Source organism: Rhincodon typus, chromosome 1, assembly GCF_021869965.1.
Source record: "Rhincodon typus isolate 14 chromosome 1, sRhiTyp1.1, whole genome shotgun sequence".
NCBI classification, from domain to species: domain Eukaryota; kingdom Metazoa; phylum Chordata; class Chondrichthyes; order Orectolobiformes; family Rhincodontidae; genus Rhincodon; species Rhincodon typus.
In genome coordinates, this window is record NC_063332.1 from 168,453,261 (window position 1) to 168,467,201 (window position 13,941).

At 40.0% G+C, this 13,941-nt stretch overlaps 1 protein-coding gene across 1 annotated transcript in view; it reads right to left on the reverse strand.

The window, feature by feature from the left end:
• Nucleotides 1-1,270: 1,270 nt before the first annotated feature.
• LOC109935982 (probable E3 ubiquitin-protein ligase HERC3) overlaps nt 1,271-13,941 on the reverse strand; it is a 54,436-nt gene continuing 41,765 nt past the window's right edge. Inside the window, exons 26-32 of the mRNA XM_048611424.1 lie at nt 11,475-11,618; nt 9,981-10,147; nt 8,069-8,126; nt 5,764-5,834; nt 4,827-5,010; nt 3,879-3,981; nt 1,271-1,709 (exon numbers count right to left, since the gene is read on the reverse strand). Of these exons, the coding sequence (XP_048467381.1) occupies nt 1,501-1,709; nt 3,879-3,981; nt 4,827-5,010; nt 5,764-5,834; nt 8,069-8,126; nt 9,981-10,147; nt 11,475-11,618 (936 nt within the window). The 3' untranslated portion in view covers nt 1,271-1,500. The remainder of the gene's footprint in view (nt 1,710-3,878; nt 3,982-4,826; nt 5,011-5,763; nt 5,835-8,068; nt 8,127-9,980; nt 10,148-11,474; nt 11,619-13,941) is intronic.

Sequence of the window (13,941 nt, forward strand, 5' to 3'; positions counted from 1 at the left end):
ATATCTATGCATTGTTAGGGGATAAAAGCCTAACAGCCAAAGGAAAAATCCAAGCTAAGATTCCAAAATAAAGTAACATATACATGTAGGATACTGAATACAGTCTCTGCCATATATGTTGGAGGTACTGGTGTCAACACAATTTGTCCACTGTCAAAAGTTCATGTTTTAAAAATAGGTGGAATTTCTTGTGAATTTGATGGCCAGTATAGTTAATGAATAAATCTGCAAATGCATGAGTTAATAATTTGTTTAAATAAGCACAAAGGGGAATATTCAGTTATCCCCATCTCCCCACTTCCTGTTTGATCTGCATGGCTTATTAAAAACCCACATGAAAACAGAGTGGGTTAGTTGTAACAGCCTGGCCAGTTTCCCTTGTAGTATGTAAGGGATGACTGGATGTTGCTGGGAAAGGAGGGTTTGAGTTATAATGAGGGGCTGGATGGATTGGGACTTTTTTCCCTGGAACGTAGGAGGTTGAGGGGTGACTTTATAAAGGTTTATAAAATCATGAGGGGTGTTGATAAGGTGAAAGGCAGATGTCATTTCCCTAGGGGGGGAATTTCAAGACTAAGGGTTATATTTTTAAGGTGAGAGGAGAAAGATTTTAAAAAGACATGAGAGCAACTATTTTACACAGACAGCTGTTCATGTATGGAATGAACTTCCAGAGAAAGTAATGGATGCAGATACTTACAATATTTAAAAGACATTTGAATAAGTGCATGAATAAGAAATGTTTGGAAGGAAATGGGCTAAATGCAGGTAGGTGGGAGTAATTTAGTTTGGGATTATGGTCAGCAAGGACTGGTTGGACTGAAGGGTCTGTCTCTATAACGTGGTAATTTGGCCCCACTGAATTTAAGTGAAAGTGACCAAAGCACTAAGTGCCAACCACTGTTTGAAATGTTCGAAATAGGTCTCCTGAAATGGCATGTTTAGTACAATGTAAGTAACACCTTTGTGGTTGATGTTCTATGATAATAGCAAATGGTTAGCGTCATTTGCTGGAAAAGCTCAGCAGGTCTGGCAGCATCTGTGGAGGAGAAAACAGAGTTAACGTTTTGGGTCCGGTGACCCTTCCTCAGAACTGATGGTGGCTGGGAAAACATCAGTTTATATGCAGAAAATAGGGAGGTGAGTGGGGTAGGGAGTACTTATGTAGGGAGTACACCTCCCTGTTTTCTGCATATAAACTGACGTTTTCCCAGCCACCATCAGTTCTGAGGAAGAGTCACCGGACCCGAAACGTTAACTCTGTTGTCTCCTCCACAGATGCTGCCAGACCTGCTCAGCTTTTCCAGCAACTTTGTTTTAATTCCTGATTTACAGCATCCGCAGTTCTTTTGGTTTTTTTTTTGGTTAGCGTCATTTGCCTGATGTGGATGGGTAACTGTGATAAGCTAGGATGATGCAAGTGCTGACGATCATGCTATTAGAAGTTAAAATACAGTCCAAATGGGATGTAATAAATTTTCCTCTCATTGTAAATGTGCTTCACAATTTGTCAAATCTTTCTTTAGTGTTAATGGCTGTCAGCAGTTGCTTTTTCAAAATTTCAATGCTGCTGTATTCTGGAAGTCTCAGGTTACTAAAGCAGACATCTGCCTCCGGGTAGTTGTCTTCTGACAGTGGACTCCAGATAATATGCATGTTAACACGCACCATTCCCATCACTGGAAGACGATCATTGCCTGTAAGAAATACTGAGAAAAGAGTTTTGAGTGTTCATACTGCATTATCTGTAAAAGCCGTACCTGTGCCATTATGTACTTCATGTTTGTAACTGTTTTGACATGCCAGGAAACAAAGCTGACAGGCTAGATGATAATACTTTGGTCCAGCAAAGCTGCCCATGCGAGGATGGGCGGAACATTGTGACTAAAGGCTTTTTCATCCATTGCCCCTACTGTCTACCTAATACATCAATTGCTGTATCACGTGAGTTTAAAGATTCTGAAAGAGCACATTCTGAACTGTTTCATTAACACCCAGGAGACAAAGTTTATGTCTGGCATAACTTAGTGTCTCAAATATCCAAATTAGCCCATACTTGCTAAGCATTCATTAGCCTCCACTCTACATCTATCTACTCAGTCACATCCTTTCATATGATCTTGGCAAGGCCATGATTTGTTGCCCAACTCTAAAACAATTTGAAGCTCTACTTTGGACTTCTTGAACCATTGCAGTCCTTAGGGTATAAGTGGTGTTAGGGAGGGAATTCCAGAATTTTGACTCAGCAATAGTGAAAGTTGGTGATAGAATCCCAAGTCAGGATGCTGTGTGGCTAGGAGGGAACTTATAGATGGGGACATTCCCATGTGTCTGCTGGCCTTGTACCTTCTAGGTGTTAGGGATCATGGGTTGGGAAGGTGCTGTCTAAGAACCATCGGTAAATTGCATCATTACATCTTGTAGATGGGACACACTGCTGCTATTGTGCATTGATGGTGGAGTGAGTGAATGCTGAAGGTTGTAGATGGGGTGACTTTACCCTAGATGATGTTGAACTTCTTGGAGCTGCACCCATTCAGGGAAGTGGAGAGTATTGCAATACACTCCTGATTTGTGCCTTCCAGCTGATAGACAGGCTTCAGGGTGCAGAGTGTGGAGGAGGGGTTCAGGAAATTTGCTGTTCAATGCAGAATCCTCAGCCTCTAACCTTTGAAAATTACCAACACTTCTTTCTGATGCTCCCATATTCTCTGTTGCTGCAGCAATAAAAGCTGCAACTTTTCAAGTCATTCTTTATTTTTGTCTTCCTTAACAGTATGTGTCATTCCAGTGAATCTGCACTGAATCCTCATTAAAGCTGCGAGATATCTCTAAAAGTGAAGGGACCAATACTAGAAAAGGCTAGATAAGAAACAAGCACTCACCCACTCAAGCATATCCCAATAATAAATTAGATCAAGAGTCAGTAACCTGTTTTTAAATCAAAGAACCTTTTTAAAAATAGTTACCTCAAGTAAAACATTTGGGAAGCACAAAATGAAAATTCAGCATTCATAAAGCTCTGTTTTAGTGTACAATGTCCTGGACTTCTCACGTAAATGCAACAGTCAAGAAGGCACAACAACACCTCTTTATCAGGCGGCTCAGGAAATTGGGCATGCCCATAAGGTCTCTCACCAACTTCTACAGATGCACCACTGAAAGCATACTGTCCATGTGCATAACGACTTGGTACGGCAACTGGTCTGCCCAGGACCGTAAAAATCTGCAGAAGGTGGTGTGCACAGCCCAGACCATTATGGAAGCCAACCTTCCATCCATGGACTCTGTGTACACAGTTCACTGCTGCGCAAAGGCGGCCAACATCATCACAGAGCCATCCCACCCCGGTAATGACCTCTTACAACCTTTTCCATCCGGCAGAAGATACAGAAGCCTGAAAATATGCACAAGCAGGTTCGGGAACAGCTTCTTTCTGGCCATTATCAGACTGTTGAGTGGATTCCAGCCTCAAGTAATGTAGCCTGCAATGTAACCTGTATGCCTCTAAGTCTTTTTGATCCGTACATCCTTTGCTTGCTGTGATCTACTTGTACCGCTCGTAAACAAACCTTTTCACTCTATTTCAGTACATGTGACAACAAATCAATTAATCAATCAATGTCGATCTTTAGTAAGTAAACGACATGCTTTGAATTTATGTATTAAATAATAGAGATTATAATGTACCTAACTCTGGAACTCACTGTGCAGAATTAATAATTTCAAAAAGAAATTGAATGAGGATATAAAGAAAATAAACTTGCAGGGCTGCCTTAAATACCACCTACGAGTCAATGAGATCTTTTGTGGGAGATGCTCACTGTGGAAGTGTACATCTGATGTGGCTAACTTCTATAGCTCAATGCAGTACTTACACAGGAATTTCTTCTTCTCAGCCAAAGACAGTTCATGGAACACTTTCCAAAATATCTCAATGGTTGGATGTGATCTGCTGTAATTGCCGCTGTATGTGGTATTCTGTTATTTTAAAAAAAATTGTATATTACAATCACATAACATATCACAGCAGGACAAACACTTCAGGATATGCTTCCATTTCAAATCCTTACGTTGTCACATCATTGTTCTTGAGTACTCTGCTCAAAGGCAGGTATGGCCAACAGCTCCACAAACCCTCCCATGGGCCAGCAAGGACGTAGATCCTGAAGCCAGCACAGGTGGAAAGGGGATCAAATCCCACGATGCTGGCACCAGTTTGATCCACACCAGTTGGCAGTCCAACCAGTACGCCAATGCCCCCAAGGAATTCACGTCACTGTGGTAAAATGCCCTTTTTACATACACGTTATCATCTAAAGCTATGGACAGCAATGGAGGATGCTCTAATTTTGTTTCCATCACATGGAATTTCTCCTGGTCTTACCTGCCATTGGCAGTTTATTGGAATGATTTGCAGGTTGATACTCATCATACCTTGATGAACACACCTTCCTTGGCCTTAATGTCCCAGAGTGGAACTTAACCCCAGAGTTTCTGGCTCGGAGGCAGGGACACTGCCCACTGTGCCACAAGACGTCCTATTAATGTTTATAAAGTATTTTCATGGATCTTTCACAGTGTTCACGGTGTCATCAAGGAGAGAAGACCAGTCCCTACCCCCTAAATATAAACTGATGCTCTTTCTCTGGTATGCCTTCTATACTAAGAAGGTGCTACATAAGTCTTGTTGTACCATTGGTGTTTTTGGAATCTTGCTTTGTGCAAATTACCTGCCGTGTTTCCCTGTATTAAAACAGTGACCTCATGAAGAGGCAGATTCTAGGCACAGTAATTTCTGTATGGGTTATAAATAGTTTTCAAACCTTTTCCAGCATGTTCCAATCATAGTCATCGTTTCCAATCAATATGTCCATCAGCTCTCGTGGCTGGAAGAACTTTAGTAGAGTCTTGTCGCAAACTTTATAGAAACCTCTTCGAAACGCATCAAAGGGTTCTTTGACTGATGCTGTGAATATGTAATTGACGCAGGCATTCACATATTCTTCCCTTTGATTGTAAGGAAACAGCAACATTAAAATATGACCCAAATGTATGCTATGTGAACAGACTACCAACAATGCAGTTTGATGACATTTGTATCCCTGGGTTGGGGCAGCCTTTGCCCTCTGCCAGAAATGGGCAGCAAATAGGCAATGCAACTCTGCTGACAATACAGTGCTCGTGCCCAGAGGCCCAAACCAGTTATGGGATTGGCCCTTATTTAAGTACAATCTTGTTATAGCTCACGTGAGGTTCATGAGCTGAGTAGACCGAGGGCATGTCATTCAGGGAAAGGCTGGAGTTTTAAGTTTAGTTGTTTAGAGGCTACTCAATGCCTGGCAGAAACAGGCAAGTCTGCTTATAAAAATACAAATAGCAATGGGCAGGGAATGACAACTGGTCCATCAAGTCTTTCTCACATTCCTGATGCCTGCACCTCCATAATCAGACATGACTTGGCTCCTAGCAGCCTCTTTGGAGAAAGGCAAAGAAGTATAAGACAAAACAATACCTGAGCTGCAAAACAGTAGCCCTCATCTGACCCCTCAATTCTATCAAAATGAAGACAAGGAAATTCTCAGGAGGTATAACATTTGCCAAGTTTCTTCTTCAAGGAACTGGGTAATGGACAGGCTTGGGTGCATGAACAATGGAGCAGGCAAGTCTTTCATTTGGAGCAAGTGAAGAGAGATGAGTAAAGACAAAAGGAAGAGGTCTAAAACTCTGACCTCACTGTAGCTCCATTTATTTATAACGTACTTGTTCTCCTTCATCACAGGCTGGTCCCTGCCATTTGGAATGAGCTCAACCTCCTTATTCTCCCAGATAATCTGCATTTTAAAAAAAGAGTCAGTTATGATTCCTTGTGTTGTGAGTCATAATTCTTCAACTAATGATGAGTGATCCTTTGTGTTAAGAATCAGGGCAAGCAAGATAAACTAAATAGTAATGTCCTACAACTATACTTCAAAAGTATTTCATTGCCTGCAAAGCACTGAGTTAGTTGTGAAATGCACTGTAAAAATGCATTTTTTAAAAAGTTCAAATGAAGTGCTGGATCAGAAAGTCTGGCGGGTGCAGTACATGCGACTTTTAATGGAAACAAACAAATTAGCAATAGAATAAGGCCATTTTGTCCCAAAGCTTTTTCCATCATTTTATAGAATCATGGCTGATCTGTTTTTATTTCAAATTCCACTTTGCCTGATAGCCTCTGATCTCTTTGTCTAACAAGAATTCATCTACCTCAGTCTTAAAATTAAACACTGCCTCTGCCTCCACCACATTATGAGACAGAGAGTTCCAAAGTCACACGATTCTCAGTGGGAAAAAAAATTTCAGCCCCTAATTTTAAAGCCATGCCCCCTAGTTCTGGACTCACCTGTAGAATTAAACATCCTTTCCACCTCCACCTTGTCAAGACTATTCAGAACGTTGTATACATCAATCAAATCACCACGCGCTCTTTGGAACTCTATGGAAAACATGCCCAGCCTATCTAATACTATATGATAAGATTACTCATTCATTCCGGGTATCAATCTGGTAAAGCTCCTCTGAACCATCTCCAATGCATATACATCCTTCCATTAAATGAAGAGCAAAACTGCAGTTGTTTTCCTTTTAAACAATACCCTGTTGTTCATTCTTCCTGCTAAACTGTACAACTTCATATTTTCCCCATTACATTCCATCTGCCAGACTTCTGCCCACTTATTTAACCTACCTATAAACAGTCTGCATCCTTGTTATATCATCTTCACAACTGATGTCCTTACTTATCTTTGTGTCATCTGCAAACTTAGCCATCACGTCTTCAATTTCCTCATCTAAGGCAGTGATATAAAATATAAAAAGTTGAAGGCTCAACACAGACCCCTGCAACCCCCACTCATCACATCCTGCTTATCTGAAATAGATCTATTGATGCGCGCTGTTTTCTATGAGCTGGCTGATCTTCTATCCATTCTAGTACATCACCCCTTATACCATAAGCTCTTACATTGCACAATAACCTTTTATATGGAACTTAGTCAAATGCTTTCTGGAAATCCAAATACAGTACATCAACAGGCTCCTCCTTATCCACAATGCATGTAATCCACTGTAATAGGCTTCTCAACTTGTCCAGATACTTACAAACAAAATGTGGATCCTTGGCTTTGCAAAGAAAGAAAAAGAATAAAAAAGTGGAAAAATGGTGTTCAGCATGAGTAATGCTTAGATCAAATACTGTCAGCATATTTGGGCTCCACCCTTTAGCAGGAAACAATGGAGATGATGCAGAAGAGATTTACTATTGGTAGACATTTTTAATCAACTTATATATTGACTTCTGGAGCTGGTGGCACCTGAAACGGTCCTCTGGCTCAGATGTAGGGACACTACCATGGCATTACAAGAGCTCTGATTAACTATTGGTATCAGGGATAAAAGTCAGCAGTTACATGGACTGAGATTATTCTCTTTAAAGAACAGTAAGGAGAGATTTGAAAGAACTTTTCAAATCTTCAAGGGTTCTGATAGAATAAATAAGGAAAATCTATTTTTACTGGAAGGAGTGTTGGGAATTGGACGACAGGCATTCAGAGTAATTAGCAAAAGAACCAGAGACTGTACAAGGAACAAAAAGAAAATACACAGTGAGGTACTGTGATCTAGAAGGCACAACCTGAACGGGCAGAGGAAACAAAATCATTAGCAATTTTCTAAAAGGTATTAGACAAGTTCTTGGGGGAAAGGCAGGACTAAGGAATTTGTTATTGTTGTATAGTTCTCTCACAATGGACCAAATGGCCTCCTTTGTCACTTTCTCATTCCTGATATCATTTTACGACACCCCTGATATAATTTCAGAAAATTCACTGCAGAGATTTGAAAGCTTTTGAGATGGAAAGCATCATACATATGTAACTTCTTTATCTGTCTAAGTTGGTGAGGCTGCAATTTGGACTTTTCAAAATGCTTGGTCTGACTCAAGTACATAATGAAAGAACACCTTCTATTTGTTAGTAAGCTGTCTGGAGCTGTTCCAACATGATTGACGTAAATCCTTTCTACTCACAGAAAAGTTTATGTCCACATCTAGGTCCTCGTCATTGTCCAGAATATGCTGCAGTATTCTAAAAGTGGACAGACATAGAAAGAAAGTATTGGAATTGAATCTGTTATGATTACAGCAAACTATTGTAAACTGAGAAACCTCTAAAACAATTACTGAAGTTGAAAATGAATATGGGATGTTTTGAATGAAATAAAGCATATACATAGCCCAATAATCTTTAACTGACTGTGTTTTGTTCGAAAAAAACTCAAAGCATGAATGGCAAATTATTAACGCACAAGTTATTAATGCAGACAACAAGCATAAGTTTCAGAGGATTACGAGGAACACCATGAGTTGTGAATCTTTAGAACTGTTGGTCAATTATGCCCCTGCCACATGCTTCACACATAAGTAATCACCCTTTGCCTCTCCATTATTTTAAGATTTCTTTTGATTTGTACATTAATTGCCTTTTAAATTCCCCATGGAAATTTAGAACTCGAAGTTAAGTGTACCTTTTTTAATGACATGGTAATTGTTAGCATAATACCAACTGACCTCTCTGGCCCAGAAAGGGAGCAATTTCACCGAATCACAGAAGTGCTACAGTGCAGCAGAAGGACAGTCTGCCCCTCGTTTAATGAGCATCATCACCTAGTGCCAATCTCCTGCATTTTCTCCATACCCTCAGACATTATTTTTATCTGAATAATCATCCAATGCCCTCTTGAATGCTCAATTGAAGCTGCCTCCACCACACTTGCAAACAATGCTTTCTATACACTAACTACTCGCTGAGTGCAAAAGCTTTTCGTCATCTCACCTTACTTTGTGTGCACATCACTTTAAAACTATGCCGCTCTTGTTCTTGTTCCTCTTACAAGCAGGAACACCTTCTCCCCAGCCTGCTCCTTCCAGCCTGCTCGTGATTCTATAAACTTCTATTGGATCCCTTCTCAAATTTCTTCTCTCCAAAAAAAACACTCCCAAATTATTTGATCTGTCCTCATAACTGAAGTTTCTCATTCCTGGGACCATTCTTATCAATCAGTTCTGCACTCTCTCTAATCTGTACACAACCTTCCTAAAAGATAGCATCCAGAACTCTGCACAATACTCCAGCTGAGTTCCAGCAAGTGTCTTAAACAAGTTTAATATCATTACCTTGCTCTTGTACACTATACCCTTATTAATAAAGCTGTATACTCTACTTGTAGCTCTCTCTACCTGTCCTGCCATTTTCCATGATCTATGCACCCTCTGTAGAATTTTCCCCTTTGTTTGATACTGTATTTCAATGTTCTTCCTATCAAAATGCACTATCTCACATTTCCCTACATTGAAACTCATTTGCCACCTATCTGCACACTCCATCAACTTGTTAATGTCCTAGTGGAGTTTCACAGTGTACTCCTCACAGTTTACCAATCCGCTAAGTTTTGTGTCATCTGCAAAAATTGAAGTTGCCCCTGTACACCAAGATCTAAAAGGTCAGGATTCAGCTTATACAGAGAGTTCGAGAATGTGACCTTCTGGATGCAATAGATTTTCTGGAATCACGCTTTTATGGAAGATACTTTAGCTTCATTTAGCTCTTTGGATGGTATGTTTCAATGAATTTGAGATAACCTTTCAACAAAAATGATACTTAATAATGTTGCAGTAGTTATGCAGATGAAGGGAGAGAACTTAGACATTCTCCAAGCATCAAATGATTTCCAACTGATATGGAACTTGTGACCTCTGTAAACTAATTTTGCGAACTTTTCATACCTCTTTATCCTTTTCTCTTTTTTCTGTTGTCTCTACTTCCCTGTTCACACCTTGTGCTTAGCACTGAACCAGGTATTTCATTAAACAAATACATGAATAGCAACGGCATAAAATCTGCAATCATATGAGAAAGTTGCCTGCAGATCTGGAAACTTACTTCTCCAAAGAAGGCTGTAGCTCCTGCAGATCCTCCAATGTGGGCATCATACCCAGTATCTTCTTGAAGAGTGCAAGCGGGAATGGGATGTAGACCACACTGAAATTATACACAACAAGGCCGCACAGTATTCCAAGCAGATGGTAGTTTTTAATGGGCACTGAGATCTACGATAATGAAGACAAAAGAATATAATAATCTATATGTCATTATAAGTTAGACATAGTTCTTAGGGCTAAAGGGATCAAAGAGTATGGGGAGAAAGTGGGAACAGGGGATTGAGTTGGAGGATCAGCCATGATCATATTAAATGATGGAGCAGGCTCAAAGGGCCGAATGGTCTATGCCTGCTACCATTTTCTATGCTTCTATATCAATTGCTAAAGACATAAATCATTAGCATTCTCAAACTCTTGGCACCAGAGAAAGACACTGGCTCAGAAAATGTTGGTTGTCGCATTTCAAATATACTAAGTACAGCTGAATAGATGCGTTTGATCATTTTTTGGTACGTGTAATAACGTGATACTGTTACTACATTATAAACTGAATATTTAGGTACTTAGTTGAATCCAAATGTAAGGTAGCAATGGAAAGAAGTTTCAACAAAATAAAACAGAATTGAGTTCACCTTTCATTTCTCGTGGTGGATCAATGTTGACTAATTGCTTTTATATATAGCTTAGTAATGTCGTTCCTGAACAGATATCAATGAATATTGCTTTTTATGGATTTTAATTGGTTTGTTTCCTACCCAGTAATCTCCTAACAGCTTGCATTTTTTAAAACTAAACATAAAGTTTGAGCTAATCAAATGCAAATACTGTATTGTGCACATCAAGTATGGTACCTGAAGATTGATGTTCAGGGACAGTACTGGATAAAATCTATATACACACTCTACATAAATACATGTAATATACAGACAAGTAACAAATATATAGGTCTCTGAAAACAATAAATGCTGGAGATCACAGTGGGTCAGGCAGCATCCATGGAGAGAGAGCAAGCTAACGTTTTGAGTCTAGATGACACTTCATCAGAGCTGAAACCTAACTCTGAAACCTAACTCTTCAGCTCTGATGAAGACTCACCTAGACTCATAGAATGAGTCAAAGTGTTAGCTTGCTCTCTCTCCATGGTTGCTGTCTGACCGCTGTGATCTGCAGCATTTATTGTTTTCAGTACATATTCCAGCATCTGCAGTAATTTGCTCCTACCTATATTGGGCTCTGTTCACAATAAGTTGCATATCTTCTTTTTGAGTGTGACCTTGAGGTCACACAGTCAGACTGTGATAAACAAAGACTGAAATATTCCAAACAACATATTTTTAGTGAGAAAATGCTGCAGATTAGAAGGCACTTTGCAGTTTGGGGATGGAGCTTAGAGGCCACATAATATTTTCAAATTACTTTGCAAAATCTGGAGAACGAACATACCGTCTATTCACATTGGCATCCTGCTTTTCTTAAACAAGTTAATTTGGCTCACCTCTGGGGGAAACCAAATGATTCTGAAGTCTTCACTGTAAATAAACATTCTGGAATCTGGCTGAATCAACTCTCTAAAGAGAAAAAGGAAGAATTCCTGCCTTATAGCTCCCAGATCCTCATCCGGTTCTCCATCAAACTTCACCTAAAGAAATAAAAATCATTGCAAATACTTGTGTAGAATCACAGTTGCGCATCTGCATTCTGGTTTTGACTGTCAATACAAGAGATATACTTAACGATATGGAAATTGCAAGTTGAAGAGAGACCAAACCCAACAATTAAAACTTCTACCATTCTGGTAGTCACTTGATGCAATCATAGTGGTGTTATTGTACAAGGGCCTCAGATATGAGCTGCAGAGGTTTGGGGAGTATAAATTGAATTCACCGCTCCTCAAAGGCACACCACACTTACCATATGTCATGTCTCAAATTAGTCATATACTGTATCTCAAAATGTCAACTGTTGAAACAAAGTTATATAACTTGCTTTTAAATGAACTAATACAAACTACCATCACAGACTACCTAGGAAGCCTGTTCTATAGGTTTTCCGCTCACCGCTGGAATATTTGTTTTATATTTACTCTCCATTTTGGTTCTATTGTTTTGGCCAGGAGAAAGCAATCTGCTCTGCAACATCTAGCTCCCCCCTCCCCCACTCACCTCAATCATTCTAATTCTTAGTTGAGTCTCCTTTCAACAGCATGTCATGAGGCTACACCCTTTTACTTTTGAAAATACAATTTTTAAGTCTTCAGCTGGTTGGAGCCACTGTCAATTTGACTGAGACAAGACAAATTGCTGGAAAATGCAAAGCTATCAAGGTTGAGGTGAGGGAAGCAATGGATTACACATGAAAAGGGTATGCGAGGTTGGAGAGGGTTGAAGGCAGTAGCAAGAAGAGAGACTCCATACAATCTAGATCCATCAAAACCTACTGCAGTCACAGGAAAATGTTAACAGCTGCAAAAGGACTGGACATTGACACCATAGATGAAGCCACCCAAAGGAATTTTGTATGGGAATGAGTATTTCATGAAGGTTCTAGATCTTTTGGGGATGACTGTAAGGGAAGTTGGTATGTCCACTACTCACATTATCCAAACAGCGCCCACTATTCATCGATCACATTACAGCCAATTCGTTTTAACGAAACACTCATTATTGCAGAAACACCTGTATCTTATATACCTCAATTAGATCTCCTCTCATTCATCTAAACTCAACACTGTGTTGCCCAAAGTAACAGTCATGGTTCCCTTGCAAACCACCACAGAAAAGAAATATCAGAAACTGAGAACTTTAAAATAACTACTTAATGCACAAAACCAGCTAACCAACAGTGGTCTCAGATTAAGACCTTAAGCCTCAATTACAACCAAGGGACTTTTGTTTTTGTATGTGTGTGCATGTGCATGTGTGTGCATGTGCATGTGTATGTGTATACTTATAAGAACTAGGAGCAGAAGCAGACATGGTCATGGCTGATCTCATCTTGGCTCCAAATCCACTTTCCTGCCCACTCTCCATAACTCTTCGAACTGTTACTAGTTTAATTGGGTACCTTCTCCTTAAATTTTCTCAACGTCCCAGCATCGACCACCCTCTGGGGCCGTGAATTCTACAGTTTCACGACCCTTTGAGACAAGTAGTTTCTCCTCATCTCTGCTTTAAATCTGCTACCCCTTATCCCAAAACTCTGATCTTTTGCACTAGATTGCCCATATGAGGAACATCCTCTCCATCTATACTTTGTCAATCCCCTTTTGCATTATTTATTGATTCATAAGGCCAAAGTATATTACCCACTGCTAACTGCCCAGGGGGCAGGTAAAAGTCAGCCACATTGATGTGGGTCTGGAGTCACATGTAGGCCAGACCACGTAAGGATGGTAGGTTTCCTTCCTGAAAGGACATGAGTGAACCAGGTGGGTTTTTCCAACAATAGACAATGGATTCATGGTCATCATTAGACTCTTAATTAAAGATTTTCTTAAATCAAATTCCACCATCTGCTATGGCAGGATTCCAACCCAGATTCCCGGATGTCTGGATTAACAGTCCCGTGATAATACCACTAAGGCCATTGCCTCCCCAAAGGTAAAGTGACCATACTCTTACTGGACCATGGGGCTGCTCTCTCATTAGAGAACAATGACTGGTGGCAGTTTAACCTGAGGGTCACCACACCTCAGGTAAGGAGAGAGATTGAGAAAACAGGACCTTCATGGTAACCTCAGCCAGAGTGGGAATTGAGCCTGCACTGCTGGCATCATCTAAATCACAAACACACCATCCAGCCAACTGAGCTAAGCAATTTCTCTTAAATCTTACACAAGTAGTTCTCCTATAACACAATAGTTGCGTTCTTGTGCAACCTCGTGTTCTAGAAAATCACGCTATAGAAAATCGCCATAGAAAATTGTGTTATAGGGGAATCACTATAGAAAATCGCCATAGAAA